The following is a 23,036-nucleotide window of genomic DNA, read 5'->3' on the forward strand; positions in this document are numbered from 1 at the left end:
AGAGCAGTTACGGGGTTGACCCAGTGCATACATATGGATGTTTAACAAGAACAAGAGTCATAAAATACCGCTTACTATACCTGATATATTCTGTTCTTATTTTAAAATAACTCAATAGGTCATGTTTATGGACCATTATTTAGCAATGGGATATAAGGATATAAAAAGTCTCGTTTTCTCCTCTTTCTTGTTCAGTTGTTCATTTGAGCCCATTGACTCAAAAGTCCTTTATCACAGTGACTTAGAAATGATATAGTTATTTACCTGTGGAGTTTCCTTTTTCTGTGGAATTTTCACCTCCATCTTCTCTGGTTAACCTGTTTTGGAGACCAGCCTGAAATGTACAGATTCATGAAAAAGTACACTTATTTTCCCCCAGTTAGCAGAAAAGCAAGCAACTATGTTTTCCTTGCTCTGAAACTTAACGGCCCCATTCAACACGTTTACACGGGGCTCATTCTCCGTAGGTTTATGTATGTAATCTTGCATACTCGCGTTTCATGAGGCCCGCTGCCGCCACGCGGTGTGAAACCCAAGGGAGTGGGGGTGGCCCCTAACATTCTCTGGATGTGAAGGGAAGAATAAACCCTCACTGTGCCTCCCTTTTCTTAGTACAAAACCTGCCCTTGTCCTCGTTGGACTTGCCTGTGAAAGAAAAAGCCACACGGAGGTCTCACAACTCCAGAGGCCAGCAAATAATGCGGTGTGAGAGTGTGGATGTATATTTAGAAAAACGGAACGCGCGCCTCGGGATACACCATGTGCTCTAAAGGCGACGGAGAGCATTTTAAATTACCTGCTTGAGTGACCAAAAAAGCACCCCGCTAAAGCTCTAGTGATTCAGGAGACACCATCTCCGTCCCTAGAAACTCTGTTCAAACACTGTCCCCCACCCCCTACACACACCCCATCATCCCGGCATAACTTGCACTGGCAAACTAGATGCAAGTTCGGGTTGGGTTCCATCATCCGCCCAAGAGCGAGTCGCCAAGCGGTCGAGCCGAGGTCACGTGTCTTGTAGAAGGTCACCGCTGTGACCGTGACCGGAGTGCGTGTCCTAGATGGGAACGCCTGTGTGCGCTCGCAGAGGGAAGGTAAGCGGGAGACAGCCAGGCTGGAGGCAGGGGGATGGACAGGGGAGGACACGACGGATACCGCCCTCAACTTTCCTCTGCCCTCACCCTACACACTTGCAGAAGAAATGACTGCGTGAAAATAAAACCGCGAACATGCACGATGTTATCGCCCAGCCTAAGTTGCCTGGGCCGGCCGGGAGACAACCGAGGTGTAAAGTGCAGGCTGCGGCAGGGCAGGCTGTGTCAGGAGTCAAGGTTCGGGCCGGTGACCCCACCTCTCTCTCTCTCTCTCTCTCTCTTTCTTTCTTTCTGTCTCTCTCTCTCTCCCTCGCCACCACGGCGGCTGACCCCCGCCCTCCTCCGGCCCTCCTCTCGCCGGACTCCCTCCGCCTCCCCGGCGCGCCTCCTCTCGCCCGGGCCCCCGCCGAGGAGCGAGGCGCAGCGCCCGCGTCGCCGCAGCTCCTGCCCGCAGCGCGCTCGCCGCGTCCCCGGCTCTCCGCGAGCTAACGAGCGAGGAAGCGAACGGCGGCGCGGGCGGCGGCGCCCCGGCCCTCTCTGCGCCCGGAGCGAGCGATCGAGCGCACGGCCCGGCCCGGCCGCGGGCAGCCGACCTGCGCCTGGGCTCGGGTGGGTGCCGTAGGCAGCTGGGAAGGGAGGACGGCGTGGGAGAGGACCCCGAGACGGTGCGGCCGCCGCGAGGGGGTGACACGCTGCGCACCTGGAAAGTTACCGGGTTGGCTGGTGAGCTTGGCGGGGTTTAGGGGCTCTCGGGCACCCGGGGCGCGCGCGCGACTGGGGACACGGGAACCGCGGACACGCGGGTGCCTGCCCGGGCGTGAGGGACGCGGGGTAGAGCGGCTGTCCCGCACCCGGTCGGTGTCTTGCGTGTGCTGTTTGCGTGTGAGCGTGTGCACGCGTTGCATTCTGTCGGTGTGGCGACTGTGGCTCTGGGCAGCAGCTCCCTTAGGAGCCAACACGGTCCGGGGCGAGGCTGGCGGGGAGCAAGGATGTGCTCCCAGCGTGTGCGAGCTCAGCTTTGCTCCTCCTGAGTGCTGGGGAGATGTTGTGGAGACAAGGACTTCTCTGAGTCCTGTAAACTTGTGTGGATGTCCTAGGTCACTCTCGGGCCCCTTGAGGTGTTTTCCACATTTCTGTCTTTCCTGGTGATGAAGGAACAAGAGCAAACAAACGCTCAGGGGGGTGAGAGAAAAGGAGTGGGTTCAAGTATAAATATGCAGTCGAGAGTGCAAAAAAGCATAGCACTGGAGGCCAGAGCTGAGAATAGAAACCCTGCAGGCCGAACAATTAGGTACAAAGAATACCTCTTAGAGGGGCGCCAGGCTTTCTGTATCTTCATCTTGTTCTCAAAGTTCCGCTGGGCTTCTTTTTCTTAAGTGGGGGGGGGGGAGGGGATACAGCAACGTACACCTGCTCCTCGCCACACCCCCATGCAGGGAGAGCTTAGAAATTGTGTCTTTTCTTTGCTAGTTTCTATTTAGCTCACAGAGAAGGCGATCGTCCCACATAGAACCTGGCAGCTGCGCCAGTTATTCCTGTTTAGTTCTGCACAGAGGAGTGTGCGGGATATGGGGGAGCATTCTCCGAGAAGTCACAGACAGCCCTCTCCGTGGCAGCATGGTGTAGACAGGAATCAACACCACGCACAGGTGATCACAAGAGACGCCAGTGAGAACTCACTTTGCAGTGAAGATCTGGATGTTGCCCAAGTCCGGGGATCCCATACTGACTCCTGTCCTCTGTGCTGTGTTTCTGTCAGTTCCCCCCGCCCCCCCCCCCCCACACCTCTTCTCCAGTTTTAATTTTCTCTATCTAACTTCGGTCATTATCCTGGACTTAAAAGTAATCTCATTTCCACCAAAAATCATTTGCATGCTCTGTGACATCATCCCTGAAGCACCTACACTTGGCACTATTTTTGAGTGTCCACTCAAGGCTAGACTTGTTTTCCCCTCTGATGTCATCTCCTTTGGCATGTCTGGGATTTAGCTGTGGCCTGATGGTCTCTACTGTAGTTTTCTTAGATCTCTCACTGGTACAAATATACCTTCTCCTTTTCTGTTGTTTGCTTTTTCTACTCTTCCTCCTCCATTCCCACAGGTATTTGCCACATGTAGACTTAAATGTTCACACTTCACAACAGAGGCGTTTCTCATCTATTAATGCGAACTCAAGTCTTACCTCTGTGGATCTTGATGTTTCTTCTTTACATCTTGGTAGGCATAACTCATGGGCATCTCAACTAAAATACGTCTAAATCCAGACTCATTCCTGTGTCCATAGGGCACACGAACCTGTCTGCCTTCTGTCAGTGGCATGGGGTTAGCCCTAGACAGTGCTGCTCAGCGGGGCATTTTGGAAAGAGTGAGTACATGATGGGAATGAAAGCCCTTTCTTTCTAGAGACCATCCAAGATCAAAGCATTGGGGTCATTTCTCCCTTCATGTGCATATCCATTAGGTACACATTAGAGTCCTTCTTCTCAGTTTGTCTCCCATTCATCCCCTTTGAATACTAAACCTAATAGATTCCTTCCCACTCCTACACATAGCTTCCTCTTACCATTTCTCTAGTTTATTTTTTCCAATGTCATATTTGGATTTTGACACTCTTCCTCTACTTGTTACTAATCTTCAGGGAACTTGTTCACCTTCCAATGTATGTGTCCATTACTGCTACATGACTTAGTATCTCCCTTTCATTTGATTTTCTAGCCCTTCATTTATTACTGCTTAATGAACTTCTCTTCTAAAATTACCACAGGTCTCTCCCTGGCTATGTCCAAAATTAAACTAGTATTGTATGTCTCTAATCTGTGTCTGGTTTTGGTTAATCACATCACCTCTTATGCAATTGCCATAATGTAAACTTGAAAATCCTTATTGCTATCATCACTCAGATTCCACAGGCTATAATGTCTTACTAGCCCACATGTCTGTGTGAATCATATCTGTTCATGTCACTGAATAGAATGCTACTAAACACAGTCAAGACATAGGATTTGTAGCATCCATAAAATTCACGGTGAAGATTCTACTAGGGAAAGAGTCCCTCCACAGATTGCCTGGGGGATAGTTGAAACTGGTACAATAAGCTCATATGATTATGAGTTAAAAGGAAATTACTCTCAAGATCAAGATACTGTGGAAAGAGAAAACAAGCAGTTGATTCAAAACTGAACCTCAGGCCAACAGTCACAAGGTCAGGTGGAGAGATGCTTTTAATTGGGGCATTGACACGGGTCTTAGATATTTCATACAAGGACAGATAAATGTGGCTTCCTTCAGGGAAAAGAATAGGATTTAGATATTCAGCTATGGGCAATTATTTTCTAAAGAACTATGGTAAGACAAGCTAATGGTGACATCAGATCAATACACATCAGTTTCATATACACTTAGAATTTTATCTAGAAAAGCTTATAAAATTCCCTCCTCGGATTTTCAACTGAACTGTCAATATCACAGAAAAAGAATCTGTTTTGCTTTGCATGATTTATTGAAGGAAAGGCAAGTGCTGAGTTACTTATAGCCACAACTTTTATGAAATACTCTGTGATAATGCTTTTCTTCTTCTGATCACCATGGAGATGGTCTGTGTTTTCCTTTCGTTCAAGGAGTGCCATTCATTAGAGTAGGTTGGGACCATGGCCTAGCCTGGATCTAGCAATAGCATTTCTTACCTGAATTGGTGCAATTGCCTTAGTTTGCCTTACTTCCTCTAAGCTCTTTCACTTGGTCCTATAGTTATTTCCAGGAAAATTACCTTTGTAAAGCACAGATATGACCATGCAACTTGAAAAAAAAAAAATACTTGGCTTACATTAAAATTCAGATACCAGAACGTGGCTGGCATGTGAACATTTTCAGTATCTTACCCCAGCCTCTCAGTTTTTTAGCTTTATTACTCACCACTTTTTTTCCACGCAATCTACATTTTAGCCCATTTCCTGCATGTACTATGATTTTCTTACATTCATTTTTTAGTATGTCTTTTTAAAATTAATAACCTTTCTATTTTAGAGCAGTTTTAGGTTTATAACACAGTTGACTTAAAAGTAAACTTTTTAATAAACCTAAACATATACCACTCGACTAGTTTCACTGTTCTAAACATTTCCTGTGTTCTACTTGTTCATTACTTCCTCCTTCCCTCTTCCAAACTCCTGGCTGCTCATTATTTTACTATCCGTTTTATATTTTCCATAGACATTGTTGCAGTCAGACAGTATTTACAATGTTCAAATTGGCTTCTTTCAGTTAGCCACATGCATTTCAAGATCCTTTTTGTCTTCCTATTGGCTGATATTACTTTTTATTATTGAATAATATTCCATTATATGAATGTACTGCAGCTTATTTATTATCCCACATCAGGTTATGGGTATTTAAATTTTCAGTATTGTTGAATAAAGATGAAGGTTTTGGTGATGCCATCATTTTTATCTTTAAATAAATACCAGGTCACATGATTAGTTTTGTAAGAAACTACTTTCCTATCTTTCAAAGTAACTTTATCATTTTATATTCCTAATAGAAATGATGGGAGCTCCTGCTTTTTCAAATCTTGTCAACTTTTGGTGTTGTATCCATTCTGATCTGTCTGTCCTGGAACTTTCATGTTTTAATTTGAAGTTCTCTTTTCATATTTTTCACAACTGTGAATCTTTGGTAATGTGTTTTCACAGATCATTGCATGTTTAAAAAAAAAATGAAAGAGAGAAAGGGAAAGAGAGAGAGAGAGAGAGAGAGAGAGAGAGAGAGAGAGAGAGAGAGAGGGAGATTGTGATTAAGAAAGACAGAGAGTAAGAGTGAGGGAGGGTGTAAAGGGTATATGTATGGGAGTGTGGGAGTGCCAGGGTCTCCTGCCACTGCAAAAAAACTCCAGACCTATGTGACACTCTGTGTGTCTGACTTTATGTGAGTATTGGGGAATCAAACCCAGGTCATCAGGCTTTACAAACAAGCACTTTTAACTGCCGAGACATTTCTACAGCCCGTTTTTGGTTATGCTAAGAATTCCTCCTGTGTTGGGTTGTGTTCATGAAAGTCCTGTTGTGGGTCAGTCACTTGTTTTATTCTCTTCCCTTAGAGTTTTCTATTTTAATGAAGTCTAAATTACCAATGCTTCCTATCAAGAATTATACTTTAGGAGCTAGAGAGATGGCTCAGCTGTTAAAGCCCTTTCCTGCAAAGCCTAAGGACCCAGGTTCAATTCCCCAGGACCCACGTAAGCCAGATGCACAAAGTGGCCCATGCTTCTGGAGTTCAGTTGCAGTGGCTGGATGCTCTGGCATGCCCATTCTCTCTTTTCCTCTCTACCTGCCTCTTTCTCCCCTTCTCTCTAATAAATAAATAAAATATTTAAAAAGAATTATACTTTATTCTTTCATCTAACATGTCATCACCAAACCCAAGATCACCTACATTTTATTCTATGATGTCTTCTAGGAGTTTTATTAGTTTTATACTATGTGTGTGGGTCTGTGTTCCATTCTGGAGTTAATTTTTATAAAAGATGTAAGGTTTATGCTTAGGTCTTCCTATTGTTTTGTTGCTGTTGTTGCATGTCAGTTTCTCCACTACCTTTTTTCTATTTACTGGACTGTATGTTTTGCCCTGGCCCCACTGGCTGCATTGCTTGCATCTGCTCTGGCTTCTCGTTCTGTCTCATGTTCCACCAGTGCTTTCTGTGGCACCCATGGTTGTCATCATCTCAAGGACTGGAGCTTTGTAGCGAGCTCATAGCTGGGTATGGTGACTCTCTTACTTTGTTCTCCTGCAATACTATCTTGATTTTGTACTTATATAAGTTACTTTCTCAATGCTGCTGAATAAGTACCTGATTGGAAACCACTTAGGGAGGAGGGGTTTACTTTGGATTATAGTTCCAGAAGGTAGAACCCATCAAGGCAGGGAAGGCATGGCAGGAGCAGGGAGATAAATGTCATACTAGTGGCAGGAAACGGGAAGAACAGCAAGTAGGACTACAAAGCTTCAAGGCCTGCCCCTGTGACCCAATTCCCTGACAAGACTCCACCTCAGAAAGGCTCCACAATCTTACCAAACATTACCACTAGCTGTGTACCAAGTTTTCAAACTCATAAATCTATGGTTTTATTTTATTTTCTAACCATAGTGGTCATTTTTTGGTCAACACTTTTTTTTTTTCTGCATGTACACAGGCATGTGTGAGAGGACAACCTCTGGTTTTCTTACTCACATGCCATCCACTTTGTTTGACACAGGGACTCTCATTGGCCTAGAACTGAATTTGTCAAGAAAGCTAGGCTAGCTAGCCAGTGAGGCCCAGGGATCTGCTTGTCCCTGCCTCCCCAGTGCTGGTGTTACAGGTGAGTCCCATCACAGCTAGGTTGTTTTATGTGGATTCTGGGGATCAAACACAGTTCCTTATGACTGTGCAGCAAGCATTTTTGTCAACTGAGCTATATTTGTAGCTCTACTTACTCTAATTTTCTGATAAGTTGAGAAGTTATTTTCTTGGGTAAATAATATGAACAGTAATAATAATGATGGTTAACATTAATATTTATTAAGCAAAATACTATATACCAGATGCTATGCTAAATTCATTTATTTTAAGTTTATTTATTTGAGAGGGAGAGAAAGAGAAAGAGAAAGAGAGAGAGAATGGGCACACCAGGGCCTTCAGCTTCTGCAAGGAACTCCAGGTGCACGTACCACCTTGTGTATCTGGCTTATGTGGGTCCTGGGGAATCAAACGTTGGTCCTCTGGCTTTGCAAGCAATGTCTTAAACACTAAACCATCTCTCCAGTCCTACATTCATTTTATAGTCTATCTCATATAACCCTCTTACAATTCTAAATGTTATGCAGCATTGCTTTATTTATCTGTCTGTCTTATGTATGTGTTAGTCTGTCTCATATGTTATTAGCACCATGCTCATTAGCAGCCCCAAAGACACAGAAAGGCTAAGTGAAATTACAGACTTAGACTCTGGTCCTATAGCCTTAGTCAGCATTCTGCCATCTCCCATTTTTACAGATATGCATGTAGTTTGTGTGTGTGTGTGTGTGTGTGTGTGTGTGTGTGTGTGTGTTTATGTGAGTGTGTTTATATCCGACTCCAGATGGGTAGAGACAGTAACATATATTGCCTAGGTCAGAGCCAAGGTTTTGGTTTCACACTACTTCCGAGATGGAGGGAAGATAGACAACACGCCCAGTTCTTTCTACACTGACAGTCAGGTGTGAAACCAACCACCAGAGCCTTTTCAGTCATTGCCATTTTCTGGTGGGTAGCAGCATCCTAATATTATATAGGTTTCCTCTCTTCTTTCTGAATGCTCCAGCTCTCCTCCCTCTCATTCCTGGCTGCAGAAGTGTTTTTATCTCCCCAGTGATCCATGTTGGTTTTGTACCTTCAAAAGTAATTCAGTGAGTGTTATTGGTTTAAGAACTTCACTGAAACGTGTGAAAACACAGAGGGTCTGCATGAAGGACTGGCTAAGCTCAAGGAGACCTTGCAGCTCTAGGGTTGGTTCAGTGTCATTTAAAATACTTTATTATTTCCATCTCTCAGTGGGGCTTGCTTCCTAGGTTGTTGTTTACAATGACTTCTCAATGAAAGAAAAATATCCAGGTAAAGCAAATATCTCCTTCAAGGGCACAGTTGCCTACTTAAAGATTTTCTGTTTTGGAAGGCATCCAGTTCACTAGACTTCTGCTCCACCCAGAAATGAAATCTTGTGTGCTTTCTTCCTATCAAGACATATGCACCTATCTTTAGCTCTGTGCTCCTAAAAAGAGCCCCTATGTACCTAGTATCTATTACATAGCAAGCATACTGCAGGGCATAGCTCAAACACAATCTTTACCATAAACCTACACAAGGGATATGAGCATATGGGAGATAGCTTAGCCTTGCCTCTCAAGAATGAGGATCTGAGTTCCACCTCCAGAACCCATATTTAAAAAAAAGCCAGGGGCTGGAGAGATGGTTTAGTGGTTAAGTGCTTTCCTGTGAAGCCTAAGGATCCTGGTTCAAGGCTCCATTCCCCAGGATCCATGTTAGCCAGATGCACAAGGGGCACAAGCATCTGGAGTTCCTTTGCAATGGCTGGAGGCCCTGGGATGCCCATTCTCTCTCTCTATTTCTGTCTATTGCTCTCAAATAAATTATATAAATAAATCAAACAAAAAATCCAGGCACAGTATCATGCCCTTGTAAGCCTAGTACTAGGTGCAGAGACATATGTATCCCTGAGGCTCATTGGCCATCCAGCCAAGCTTAGTAAGGTGAGTTCCAGGCCAATGAGAGAACCTGTCTCAAAGAAGGTGGATGGCACTCAAGGAACCAGAAGTTGTCCTCTGGCCTCCATGCTCATGCAAGCACGCACTCTTACACACTCATGAACATGCACACACACACACAAACAAAAAAACAAACAAAAGTGTACTCATTTTAGACATAAGAAGAGTAAGTCAGAGAAGTAGAGTAATTTCTCATGGGTTGGAGGAGGGCGGATTGTTTCCTAACGCTTCCTAGCCTAACTCCATTGCTCATGTTAAATTTGGGCCTCTATCTTTATAAGTCATTTCTTATTACATCTTGTGCTTCCCTCTAAATTTTAGAATGATTTTAATAACTGGTAGTTGCTAGAGTGACGAAGCAACATCCTGCAGTTCAGTTCTCCTTGTGAGTAAGAATGCATATTTGAGAAACGGCTTATCATAGTGACAGATAACAGGCAAACCCAGTGAATCTAATTAGGCTTTATGAAGCCACAGACTTGCAACCTTGGCTTCAGGGACAACATTTAAACAGGTGAAGTAAGAGCTCACACTGTCATTGAGCTACTTGGTAACTTACTTAATATAGTGAGTTGAAAGATAGTCAGTTACTTGCATTTCCCTCCCTTTTGCAATTCTAAGTAGCTTGAAAGATTTATGTAGCTTCTAAATTGACTTTATTAAAACAAGAAGATGTGGTCTTTTGGGAGGATTTAACAGTTCATTCTTAATTGTGCTTCAAGTTTATAAAATGATTGGACTGGTAAGGAATTGTTTTAATGCTAGCCATAGAGCAAAAAAACCACCCATGCCTCTCATACTTAGGATCTTAGAACTGTTTTTACTGTTAAACAAAGGGCATGTCTCAATATAGTGCATTACACTTAAGATGTTCGTAAACAATTTTTCCATGAATAAAGAATGAGTGTTAGGGGCTGTAAAGATGCTTTGTGGTTAAGGTGCTTGCCTGTGAGGCCTAAGGACCTAGGTTTGATTCCCAGTACCCACGTAATAAATACATACAAATTAAAAAAAAGAATGAGTATTAGTTTAATGTTAAGTTTAAATGTGTTTTTGCTTGCTTTGTTTTTTACAAGGCAATTCCTTTTCCTCCTTATCTCTCCTTGGCCTACAAATGCTTGCCTATCAACAACCACAAAGTCTGTCTAGGAGATGGCTCAGTGCTATGTATAAGAAACTTGTGCACATGCAAATTTATGATACATTCGGGAGTACCTTTCATATTCCTGCAATTTAGAATCTCATTTAAGTTAATTCTCAAGTCCCAGTGTAACATCTTCTGAATTGCTTATTCACAATGCAAGCATGTCCAGGGCCACTTCTTTAAATTCTACTCTCCTCCACCATCTGTATATTGTTAATACGTAAGAATAATAAAAGCTGCCAGGTGAACAGAAACTCAAAGGTTATGCCTGCCACATCTCTGCAACATATGAAAGCAACTCTCTGTAGGCTGATGTTTATTAATGGCAGCTTTGAACTAGAATTCTATGAGGAATATCTCAGTGCTGCAAGATTACTTTTATGAATGGATTTGTTTCTGTGCTTTAGCCCTTTATCTTGGGCAACTTCCCCTGCTTGGCTGTGTCTGTTGTTTTACATTTCTGCACCTAGCCTTTGTAGAGGTCCCAATTATTTTGACAAGAATGTCCAAGTATAGGTAAGCAGTTTATTTATATTTAAGCTTGACATCTAGAGAGGGAGAGGGGAAAAATGTTTTGGATATAAAACTTCAATTTCATCTTTCCCTTCTGAATTTAGATAATCAGAAGTAATTGAGGCTTTGTTTCCAAGCTCTCCGGGCTGAACCATCAAAAACCCTGTGTGCAGAAAGTAGTCAGTGCAGGGTTTCCTTCACCTGTGTGAGTTCTGCTTTATGATTTTGCTCACATAGGCTTATGACTTACTGATGTTTTATGTTTATTTTCATGGACCTGGCTCAGTAAAACCAAATGACTAAGAACCTGTACTGAGGTAATGATATCGATGAAAGCAAACTTTGGTAGTGATAATCTTTTTGTTTGTAATAGATGTGAAAATGAATAAATTGTTATGGATCTAACATAAATGTGGAATCAACTAAAATGTCACCCTTGATATTTGCCTCACCTCTTGTGACTCATTACTTTGGGGCTTCCATGGGGATATTCTTTAGTATTTTTTTGTAATTTTATGATTAATGTTTATTATGTTAAGCCAAATGTCAGTTTTGATTCAAGTTAAATAATTTCAAAGTCTACATACTTCTATGCACATCTTCTAATCTTCAGGAGACAAAAAAAAAATGGTTGAGTTTTGTTCATTGGATTTTGTTTGCCCTTTCATAATCAAATCCAACATAGGTTAGTTGTTCAGAAGGTTGGTGTAAATCTGAATATATTACTCCTAATAGATGTTCTCTGTATTTGAGAATGTAAGGAATCCTACAAAGAATCTGCCTCAATTTCTTACTCTCTCTGGTATTCCTAAGAAGCAAAAGGGAGAAAACTAATAAAGAGAGAGAGAGAGAGAGGGAGGGAGAGAGAAACAAGGTGGTGATTGAGGGAGCTTGTGTTAAGGTTGCCATTGTGAAAGAAGGTTTTTAAATCTAGAATATTCTATACCCACTGCTTATTGGCAACTAGCGTGCTTGCCCAATTATGTCTTCAGATATTGCAGAGGGGGGGTGTCAGTGGGACTTGGAGATATTTATAACTCCCTTTTGCTTCTTTAGGTTTTTTACATGTGCATGTGTGTATGGAATTGGTCATATACAAGTGGGCACAGCACACATATGTGTAGGCGTGTATGCACATGTGAAAGTGTGCACATAGAGGCCAGATGCAGACATTGAGTATCTTTCTCATTCCCTTTCTATCTTCTTTCATGAGACATGGTCTCTTGCTGAACCCAGATATCACTGATTTGGCTAGACTAGCTGGCTAGCCGGCCCTGCTGATCCTCCTGAGTCTTGCTTTCCCAGTGCTAGTATATCTGTATGTACGCAGCACCCAGATTTTCCATGGGTGCTGGGCGTCAGAACTTAGTCCTCATGCTTGTACTCAAGCACCTTACCCTCTGAGTCATCTCCCCAGCCCTTGAGGATATCCCTAGCAAAAGAGAATGCATCATCATTCTTCAGACAACATGACTTTAGGACCTAACAAAAAGGCTACAGAAGAAACCCCATACCTCTGTTTTCCTCTAGGGCACTGCGATCTAGACATTTTTACCAGTGAGGCTTATCTGAAGGCCAACACTTAACACATAAAGCAGGAGAAAAGTACAAATAAAATGGCACCCAGTGTGCCTCCACCCTGCGACTAATGCAGATGTACTATTTCAAAGTCAGTAGTTCCCCCCCCCCCCGCCCCGTGGCCACAGTGAGAGCCATGAGAGTTGTGACATTTCCAAGCCTCTGTCCTTTGCATCTAATCTCTGCCATGCTGACATCCACATCCATTCACACTATAGTCATGTTGGGATGCTTTTGGCAGCTGACCAGAGCATCACCAAAGAGAGCAGCAGGTACAGGCCTGTGCAGAATGCTCAGATGAGATACTTTTACTGCAAAAAGACAAGGAAGAATGAACTCGAATGTCAACTGCTCTTTAAGGAGAGTTCAATGAAATCCCTACCAGTTTCCTTCCAGAAACATGGGTCAGGGGATTCACTGCTCATCAAATGATGATGATGGCTGTGATTCTACTTATGAAGTGGGTTGAGATGGCAGGGGAAGGGACTGTTGGAAAGTGGGTCTCCACTTGGTCATTTCTAATTGTATACCCTCTCTCAGGTCCCTGAGCAACATGGGAAATGGTTCAGTGAAACCCAAACATTCCAAGCATCAAGATGGCCACTCAGGGAACCTCAGCACTGAAGCCCTGAGGAGCAAAGTGGCCGAGCTGGAGAGAGAGCTGAGGAGAAAGGACGCTGCGATCCAGGAGCGGGAGTATCACTTGAAGGAGCTGCGTGAGCAGCTGTCCAAGCAGACTGTGGCCATTGCTGAGCTCACAGAAGAGCTGCAGAGCAAATGTATCCAGCTGAACAAGCTGCAGGATGTGGTTCACGTGCAGGGAGGGAGTCCGCTCCAGGCCTCTCCCGATCGAGTGCCCCTGGAGGTCCACCGCAAGACCTCAGGCTTGGTCTCTCTCCATAGCCGGAGGGGAGCAAAGGCTGGGGTGTCTGCTGAGCCAACAACCCGAACCTATGACCTCAACAAACCTCCCGAGTTTTCCTTTGAGAAAGCCAGAGTCAGAAAAGACTCCAGGTAAGAAGTTCCTTCAGTCCTTTAATTCAGATGGCTTTAAGACTAGGGAATACAGAGCCATGTCTGTGAAGCCTCCTGAATGGTAAAATGCTGGGAAGCTTTTAGATTTGGAGATGGAGCACTTTCCTGAATGGTTTTATTTTGCTAATATATTTCTCATGCAGAAATTTTCTTTAAAGCAGGAACCATTTTACCTGAAAGTTGAGGTACGTAGATACCAGATATAATAAGAGAAGGCCTGAGTTTACTGAAGGCCATTTCTCTTCCCTTGAAACTCCCAGGGGAGTGAAGAGGTTGGCTACTGGAAACCTTACCTTCTCTTTCTAATGGAGCATACTTAAAAATGAACACCAATCACAGTGGGATATGAATATGTATAGCAAGACCTATTTCTTAACCCTGGGCCTGTAAGTTTCCTGACAATAGACCATGCACAAGGGGGGTGGTGACTTCGTTCATGCGTCCTAATGTCTGTCGAGCTCCCTGTCAGGCACTGTGTTCGGTGTTTTAAAATAAGTAGACACAGAGCTTTCTCGTGTGTATGTGTCATGGGGAATGGATATGATACACAAGAACAAACGGGGAATGTTTTTTCTTACTGGGAATAAATGACGCAGTGGATGGCAACAGTACACTGTGTGGAGAGAGGGAGAGAACAGCAGAGGGGCTGCCATGAAGGCCTGGCTGATTGACTGAGTGAACTTTCACTGAGACCTGAAAGGTAAAAATGATCAGTGTGTTTATGGGTGTACATTCCTTTCTTCGGACAAGGAAGAATGGATTAGGAAGTTGAATTGGGGTCCTCTTTCTACATTATTTTTAAATGAGTAGGTACTTTTTAATTGTCAATAGAGTTTTTGCCTTGATAATGTCTTAGATAAGCCTATATCTCTGTGAAAGATTTGTGAAATTAAATCAAATTTTAATTTGCTCACAGACTCAAGTAACGTTAATCAAGACAAAACATCCAACTTGAACAAATAAATGACTGATCTTCACAACAAAATTATAAAGGGAGGTTTAATGTTGGCAGCAGTTGGCACACAGTGATCAACAAATATTTGTTAAGTAAACTAGTCATGCTGGATCACTAGTTATAAGATTCTGGGTCCAAAAGAAATCTAATTAATATCAGACTATAGGAGACTTTTAAAATTTTCATATTTTTATTTATATGAGAGAGAGAAAGAAAGTGGCAGAGAGATGTAGAGATAGAAAGAGGGAGAGAAAAACAGAGAGACAGAAAGAATGGGCATACCTGGACTTCTAGCCATTGCAAACAAACTCGAGATGCATGTGCCACCTAGTGCATCTGGTTTACATGGGTCCTGGGGAGTTGAACCTGGGTCCTTTGGCTTTGCAGGCAAGTGTCTTTACTGCTAAACCATCGCTCTAGTCCTAGGAGACTTGTTTAAAGCCAAAATTGTATTACTACTTGGTTGGGGAGGTCTTTCCTTTCAAAAATTATTTCTATTTATTTATTTATTATGAGGTGGGAGGGAGAGAATGGGCATTGCAGGGCTATCTGCTGCTGCTAACAAACTCCAGATGCATGTGCCTTCTTGTGTGCATATACAACATTGCACACTTGTGTCACTGTGTGTCTGCTTATGTGGGACCTGGAGATTCAAATAGGAGTCCTTAGGCTTTTCAGGCAAGCACCTTAACTGCTAGGCCATCTATCCAGCCCTTATTTTTAAGGATATGGGATAAGTATAGCAGTTACAAATATATGCATATTTATAAAAACTTGCTATCATTCAATTTCTTTTGACATACTAGAAATCTATGAACATTCAGTAATATGATGATGTACTCTGCATTACATCATTCTATATATACATAAGTACAAACCATTACTTTACTCCTAAAATATCTTTTTAAATAGCTAAATGGTTTTCTGTGCAAGACAATGTGTAAGAAAATGTACTATTTCACCTTCTTTGACCTTCTCCCTACATATTTCTGTTCTTGAACCAAAAAAAAAAAATATGTTTAATGATTTTGTCTAAAGACTTATACTCATCTTGAGGCAAAACACGACTCTCCTGGCACTGAATTATCTGAGATAAGCATGTTCATTTGCGTTTCTTTATTAGCTCAGTTATAACAAGGCAAAATAATCAGTAGTTATATGTAGTTAATTTCTGAGGCAAACTACATTGCTTTCTTCTGTAGTGAAGGAGACATAGGAAAGACAGTGTATCTCTTAAGGAAGAATTATTAAAGATTCCCTTTACTCTTCAGGTAAGACAGATATGTAAAAGTCTGTGTCAAGGTCAGAATGAACAAATACACAGATTGTTTTTGAAGTGCTAGTGATCAAAATAATAATTGATTTCTTAAAATTTGTCCTAAAGAGAACAAGTAGATTCATACGTGCCCTAATAATTATCACCTTCTTTCACAGAATCTTCCTGTGATAGAATAAATAATTTGATAGAATATGGAATCACTCCCTTTCCATAGATTGGCTGGCACCTCCATTTCCCTAGCCAAATGTACAAATATATCCCTTCTTAGGTATGAAATAAATACTTGAATACAGCTAGCTTCATCAGTTCAGAGAAATAATTTTCAAGTTTTCAAAAGTATTCAGGGAAAAGCTGAAAGTAAGACTTGAATAACTCTCCATTTTATGCTGCCAATGAAAAAAAATTGTAAGAAAGAATTTTCTAGAAGCCAGCGCACTGAGGAGATGGAGTGCTTGTCACTAATAAAGGGTGGTGCACACTGCTCATGGGGTTGGTAGTTTTTCCAATCAGGACCTGATAGAGATTAAGAATTTATTCAGTAAAGGTGGCTCTTTTCTTAATTTTAGATTCTCATAATTGATTTGCTGAACTTCTATGTAGTTTCTTGGCTGAATTTAAGCCTAAATGTGTAGGTATATAAAATAAATTTTGTAGAAATCTTCCTGTTAATACTGCATCAGGAAGTCATTGAATAGTTCTTTGGACTTTTTCTTTTTTGGGAAAACTGTCTTTGATGAGTACTGAAGCATGTATAAGAAACTGAGGACAACTTCCAGTTCTCTTCTAATGAACAGTCTTAGGAAGATCTGACTCACTCTGAAAAATCAGAGGATGAAATTTGACAGAATGGTAGATTAAGAATTTGAGAGTTGGGTTTCAATAGTCCATGAGGAATTATAACTCATGACTCATGAATGTGATTTTGAGAGCTCCGTGTTCAGATATATTGCAACTGGTGAGTGAGCCTTAGCTTTTAGGCAGCTTTAGCTCATCCTAAGCAAAGGCATTTTGGTGACACTGTAGAATTCTGAAATGGTGTCTCTTCCACAATGTGAAGGTCAGCTACTAACAGTTAAGTTCCAGAACAAGTATATGACGTCCAGCAGAATTTTCTGCAGTGAGGAAAATGTTCTATAGCTTGTGTGGTACTATAGTAGCTAAGAGTCATATGTGGTTATCAGGTGCTTGAAACGTAGTACTATGGAAATAAATATTCAATTTTAAGTAATTGTAAAGTTAAATATCTACATATGTTTAATGGCTGTTGGATATTGTCCCTCTAGATTATATATATGAGTGTGTGTGTGTGTGTGTGTGTGCGCGCACGCACGTGCGCACGCATACACACACACGCTATAACTTCTATTGCCTGTGATGGGTATGATGACCTAGTGATGTTTCGCAATACTTTATAGACAAAGTAAGATCAGCATGAAATTTTAGATAAAGCCTCAGAAAGCATGAATGTGCTTGACAGACTGAGTGGCACAAAGGGGCATCACGGTGAAGCTACACTGAACCTCATAGCCCTTTGTAGTGACTTGGCGTTGAGCCTCGGGAGCATTTTACATCTTAAAAGGCAGACAGCTGTGGGGGCACATAGCCTGCTTCTATTACAAACACTTGGCTTTATTGAAGTATTCCAAATCAGAGTCAGAGTAGTACATTCTATGAATGTTATGGTCCCTGCTTTAAATGTAATACAGTGAACCTAAGAAGGCTTCAGAGCTAGAGGAACTTTAAAGATTATTTCATGCCATTCTTTATGGGGAGAGTTTGGCTACAGAATATATCACAGAAGATGACAGGGCTCGGATTGGAGCCCACAATTCCTGACGTTGAGACCAGTTGCCTTTGCTGTATTGCTGCTCAGGTGCTGTTGTATCTCCCCACAAAGATCAAAGGCTTTGGTTTAGCCACCGGTCAGTGGCCTTGAGATGATCTGTGCTGTCGATTGTTGGTAAGAATGATGGTGCTTCCTACTTCTTTCCCATGGAGCTGAGCAAGACTTGTCCACTGCACCTGTGCTTAATGAGACCTGCACCCTCAGAGATCAGGACTGTGAGGAAAGGGCATGGAGAATGTGCCTTGGCCCAAACTGTGATATCCATGGAGGATTGCATCTGGATCCCCAAATGAATCCAGTGCTTCTCAAGGCTGAAACTGGCTATTTAGTGACACACAAGAAGGCAAACAAGGGCTCAGAGAGCATTCCCATCAGTTTCTGATCTGTCTTGTACACCAAGACAACCATGTACTCAGAGGTCAGACCTGTTACTTAAATTAAGTTTTCTGCTTATATAGATGTTGTATAGCAAACTCTTGCACTGGCCCAGAAAAATTTCCAGCTCATGCTGCATGTCTGGTGGAACACAGGGAAATTAATCAGAGACATCTGGCAAGTAGCTGGTATGAGTGCCTTTTGCTAAGAATGCTTAAACTATCATTTGAAGCTATTGTTCTTTCATGAAAAGGAGCAATAGAACAAAGACTTGCCATTTGACTTCAGATGTTGACTCTGGTTTTAGGAAGAATAGTTTGTTTTATTTGTCACTCCCACCCAAGGATAAGAAGAGGTAAAAGTGCAAAATGCTAATGACTCATACATTTAAACAAGCCATGGAAAAGCAACAGGGGAGGATATGTCGCTGTTTGTATTTTCTTTCTATAGTAGGACTGAGTGGTCTGGAGTGCGTCAGAGACTTGTGCTTCCTTTATTGAACAGGAAGATTTCTGTTCTTTTTTTTTTTTTTAAATTTATTTCAGAGAGAGAGAGAGAGAGAGAGAGACTCTGGAAATTGAACTTGGGTCCTTACACTCCACAGGCAAAGCTCCGTAACCACTAAGCCATCGCTCCAGCCCTAAACAGGAATGTTTCTATGGAAAGCAATAACGCTGATACTTGTGTATTAGTTACCACTCTGAATGCTTCACAGATGCTGAGATATGTAATACAAAAATATGTAAGATTATCACACTCTCATTTTACATATAAGAACACAGATGCATGCAGAATTATACAGCTCATTTAAGGTTTCATAGGTTTTAGTTTTGGTAGCAAAAACCCAAGCCAGAAAACTTGCTCCTGTATTTGAGTTTTATAAGAAGAAATTTAGAAAAAAAGACTTTTGATGTTTTAGGTAGGAAGTCTTGTAAAAACTAAACATTAAATAATTAGAAGTATATATTTTAAATGCTATGATATAGCAAAATAATCTTTGTTGTTATTTCTCCTTGAAAATTGTGCCTTCAGGAAAGGCTTCTCTTTTTTTTTTTTTTTTAAATCAGATTGTAAGGAGAGAGAAATTTGCTTGAGGGGGGATATATAATTACTTACACAATACTGTAAGAGAGCTTTAACTTCATTTTGATATCGATAATTAAAAATTTTAAGGCATGTTCATGTGGGCTCATTTGTTGGAGGTTAAAAAATTGATGCATGTGCTTACAAAATGCCTTGACTGAAGTCGTTGGGAAAGTGAAAACTTAAGCTCTTTGTATAAGGCATGGCAGAAGTCCAACGTATGATGAACTGATAGCCAGCAGTTATGGGTGAAAACAACTAGGTGGTGTGTCTGGTGGAAGTTGCCTGTGTGTTTGGTAACAAAGGTTATGATCTCTAATGTCAATGATGATAGACTTATGGGCACCCAGATCCAAGCTGTCTGCTCAGGACTATGATGAGGAAACAAAGTTATCAATTTTCCATGAGCTCTCTAGCTCATGGATGCTCTGGACTTGCCTGGTCAGGTGGATGGTATTTCTCCATTTTACCAAAGGTGAAATGAAAACTCAAGAGTTACCCATCACCTTGATGAAGGCTGTAGTGTTGATAGTTCCTGGAGGCAGGTTTCTGGTTTGAGTCTATCTTACATCGGGTGTGTATTGCCCAGCAGATACACCTTACAGCACAAATGGCTTCCGTTGGCGTTGTGCAGCTAGGCTTGGGTACCTTAGGGGATGGCATGGGTGAGGGGTACCGTTAGTCTTCAAAAGAAGGGAGAGGTGAGAAGCATGGAGCTTTAAGAGGCAGCTTCCTTGTCTAGATGTAGTGCATGAAGGTGGCAGCCTTTCTGACACTGGCATCTCTGCCTCACTTCCAGCCTTTACCTTCTCTTCTCTAGAGGAGTGAAAGAGCCCTGAGCTCTGTGCACTGAGCCACCCTGTCTGACCTCTCACAACTTGCACACGATCTGCCTTGTTTGCATCTGCTTTTACTGTATCCTCAACTTCTAGGCTATCAGCCACTAGGTGTTAGAAAGATCACTTAATGAAACCTCATAAAATACTCAAAATTTGAAAACTTACTGTTTTAAACAGCCTGAAGTTCGAGTGTTCACTGGAAGCACTGTGATAACACTGAAGAACTTATTATGCCTCATGGGCTCTGTTCCTAACAGGATGCTCTATGCTATTTTTATACCATACAGACACTGTATTGATTTTGACCAGATGGCTTGGGGTTATAGCTGGCAGCCATAGGCCCAAGGCTCCCTTTACCTCCTCCGATTAACACATTGAAGTCAAGGCATTCTTATTGAAGACTGAATTAATGGAGCTCAGTCTTTGATCTTCTTTCCACTTTTGCTTCTTCTCTTTCATTTATCTCTCTTCCCTGACTTTTTTACTGATTTCCATCTTTGTTGTCCCCATTTCAGTGTCTGACTAAGTTGACTATCATAGGCCAAGTACTCAATGCTGGCGACCTGTCTCATATCCAGTAATGCAGTTGTTTTCATCACTTATCCATAGAGTAAGTGCTACTAGCTGAGGCTGAGCTCATAGTCAACTCCTCTAGATTCCAAAGCTTCTGTAACTTAGGGCAGCTTTGACACGCATTTCATTTTGCTTGCTAGTTTTTTTTTTTTTGTTTATTTTAATTTATTTATTTGAGAGTGACAGAGAGAGAAAGAGGCAGATGGAGAGTGAGAGAGAGAATGGGTGTGTCAGGGCCTCCAGCCACTGCAAATGAACTCCAGACGCATGTGCCCACTTGTGCAGCTGGCTGACGTGGGTCCTGGGGAAATCGAGCCTTGAACTGGGGTCCTTAGGCTTCATAGGCAAGCGCTTAACCATTAAGCCATCTCTCCAGCCCAAGCCATCTCTTCAGCCCCTAGTTTCTTAAGTGATAGGATATTTGTGGCAGCTCTGGTCTTGTGTGCTTCTCTGCCTCCTCTTTTGCGGCTGGCTTTGAACTGTAGTCCTGGAGGCCTGGGTAGGAGTGTCAGGCTCCCTTCACTTGCATCTTCTCAATGTCCTCTGGAACCCCTTTTCTTTGACTGTTTTAAAAAAAATCATGCTATGCAGTATACTGAATTTCCTGACTTAATATCCAGGGATTATGGTAGTGGGAACACTATGTTTGAGCATTCTTTTTAAAATTAATTATTTCGTTTTATTTTATTTTTGTTTATTTTTATTTATTTATTTATTTGAGAGCAACAGAGAGAGAAAGGGAGAGAGAGAAAGAGAGAATAGGCAGCACACCAGGGCCTCCAGCCACTGCAAATGAACTCCAGATACATGTACAACCTTGTGCATCTGCCTTAAGTGGGTACTGGGGAATTGAGCCCAGGATGGTAGTCCTTAGGCTTCATAGGCAAGTGGTGACCACTTAAACTGCTAAGCCATTTCTCCAGCCCTAATTATCTTACTTTTTTCTTATACAGGTCTTATATCCCCTCTCCCTGGTCCCCATTTACCTGAAACTCCTTAGAGGGATTATTAATGCTCTCTGTGGGGTAATTGGGGCCTCAGTCAGCTTCTGTGTGTAGGGTGGGCTGTGCCTCAGGGTATTCTTGCCTACCCTGTGGCTTTAACAATCTTCCCACTCCCTCTTCTGTAACAATCTCTGAGCCTTGACAGGTCTGTTCAAGCAGTTTGGTTTAGTGCTAAGTTCTCTGTAGCCTGTATTTCTTCTTCAATGTGTTTTGATTCATCAGAGTCTGTCACTGTTTCCCTGGAACTGGTTGCAGGCTAGCATGGAGAGCAATACTCATATCACTGCTTTTTCTTTGCAGGCATTCTTGTGGGATCTTGTGTGGTAGGTATTGCTCAGGTCTTGGTCCCTATACAGTGTACTCTGCTTCCCAGAAGTCTTTTTCTCTGTAAATCTTAGCCACTTAGCATCTGACTGTTGGAATTTGTACTGCAGTATATTGCCGATAGGTGCAAAGATCTGAAGACAAAGGCAAAATCTCTCAGGTTTTTAGGATGCACGGAAGTATGTTCTTTGTTCTTGATAACATTTCTTAAATTTGTCCTTAAACTAGGCCTTAAAGTCTCACATTAAAAAATTTGTCTTTGAAGTATATTTTAGTTATAAATTTTTCAGTATAGTCTTGTCTGACAGGTTTCTTTTTTGCTCTAAAGCTGAGAATGGCCATAGGGAATTTTATATATAATTTACACCAAAAAATGAGTGGTCAGGAGTACACTATGTCCATTTAATCCTCCAGCATTATTATTTCTGTTTGTTGTTGTTATACCAAGTCAACTTCTATTGGAAATTTTTCTTCAATTTATCTAATTTTTATTTATTGGAGAAAGAAAGAGGCAGATAGAGAGACAAAATGCATGTGGCAGGGCCTTTGGTCATTGTGAACAAAGGCCAGATGCATGTGCCACCTGTTTTGGTTGTCTCTTTTGAGGTTTATGGATCAAGCTCTGGGAAGCAGTAGAGCAGGAAAAATTCATAGCTTCCAAGGCCATGTTTCCAGATGAGAAGAGGAAAAGAGAACACAAAGAGAAGATAGTAGTTAAAAGCTCTTGGGATGAGGGACTCAAAGAAAGCTAAGCATGTTGGTCTTCTATTGCTATATCACAACCCCCCCCCCCCCCCATTAGGCACAATGCATTTGCTATCTCAGTGTCCCTGGGTCAGGAGTCCAGGCAGGCTTCTTTAGGTCACCTGCTCTATCTCACAAGGCTGCCATCAAGGGCTCAGCTAGCTATATTCCTTTCTAGAACTCTCTAGAGGAGGAGGTGCTACCTCAAGCTCACCAGATTGTTGGTAGAATTGAGTTCCTTGTGATTACAAGACTGAGGCCCATATTTTTTTTTAAAAAAAACTGGTTGTCAGCTGGGGCTATTCTCAGGAACTTCATGCTGTCCAAAGTTCTTGTTGTTTACCCCTCTCCTAGGC

The 23,036-nt window shown here is 42.1% G+C and overlaps 1 protein-coding gene across 3 annotated transcripts in view; it reads left to right on the top strand.

Moving 5' to 3' along the window:
• Positions 1 to 922: 922 nt before the first annotated feature.
• Prkg2 (protein kinase cGMP-dependent 2) overlaps positions 923 to 23,036 on the top strand; it is a 99,994-nt gene continuing 77,880 nt past the window's right edge. The window contains exons 1-2 of one of the 3 annotated variants that reach the window (XM_045143661.1): positions 923 to 1,094; positions 13,164 to 13,637. In XM_045143661.1, coding sequence (XP_044999596.1) covers positions 943 to 1,094; positions 13,164 to 13,637 — 626 coding nt within the window. In that variant the 5' untranslated portion in view covers positions 923 to 942. Of the gene's footprint in view, positions 1,095 to 1,160; positions 1,332 to 1,769; positions 1,818 to 13,163; positions 13,638 to 23,036 lie in introns of those variants that run through there. The other 2 variants (XM_045143662.1, XM_004653382.2) reach the window with 2 other exon arrangements.

Source organism: Jaculus jaculus, chromosome 2 (genome assembly GCF_020740685.1).
Source record: "Jaculus jaculus isolate mJacJac1 chromosome 2, mJacJac1.mat.Y.cur, whole genome shotgun sequence".
Taxonomy (NCBI): domain Eukaryota; kingdom Metazoa; phylum Chordata; class Mammalia; order Rodentia; family Dipodidae; genus Jaculus; species Jaculus jaculus.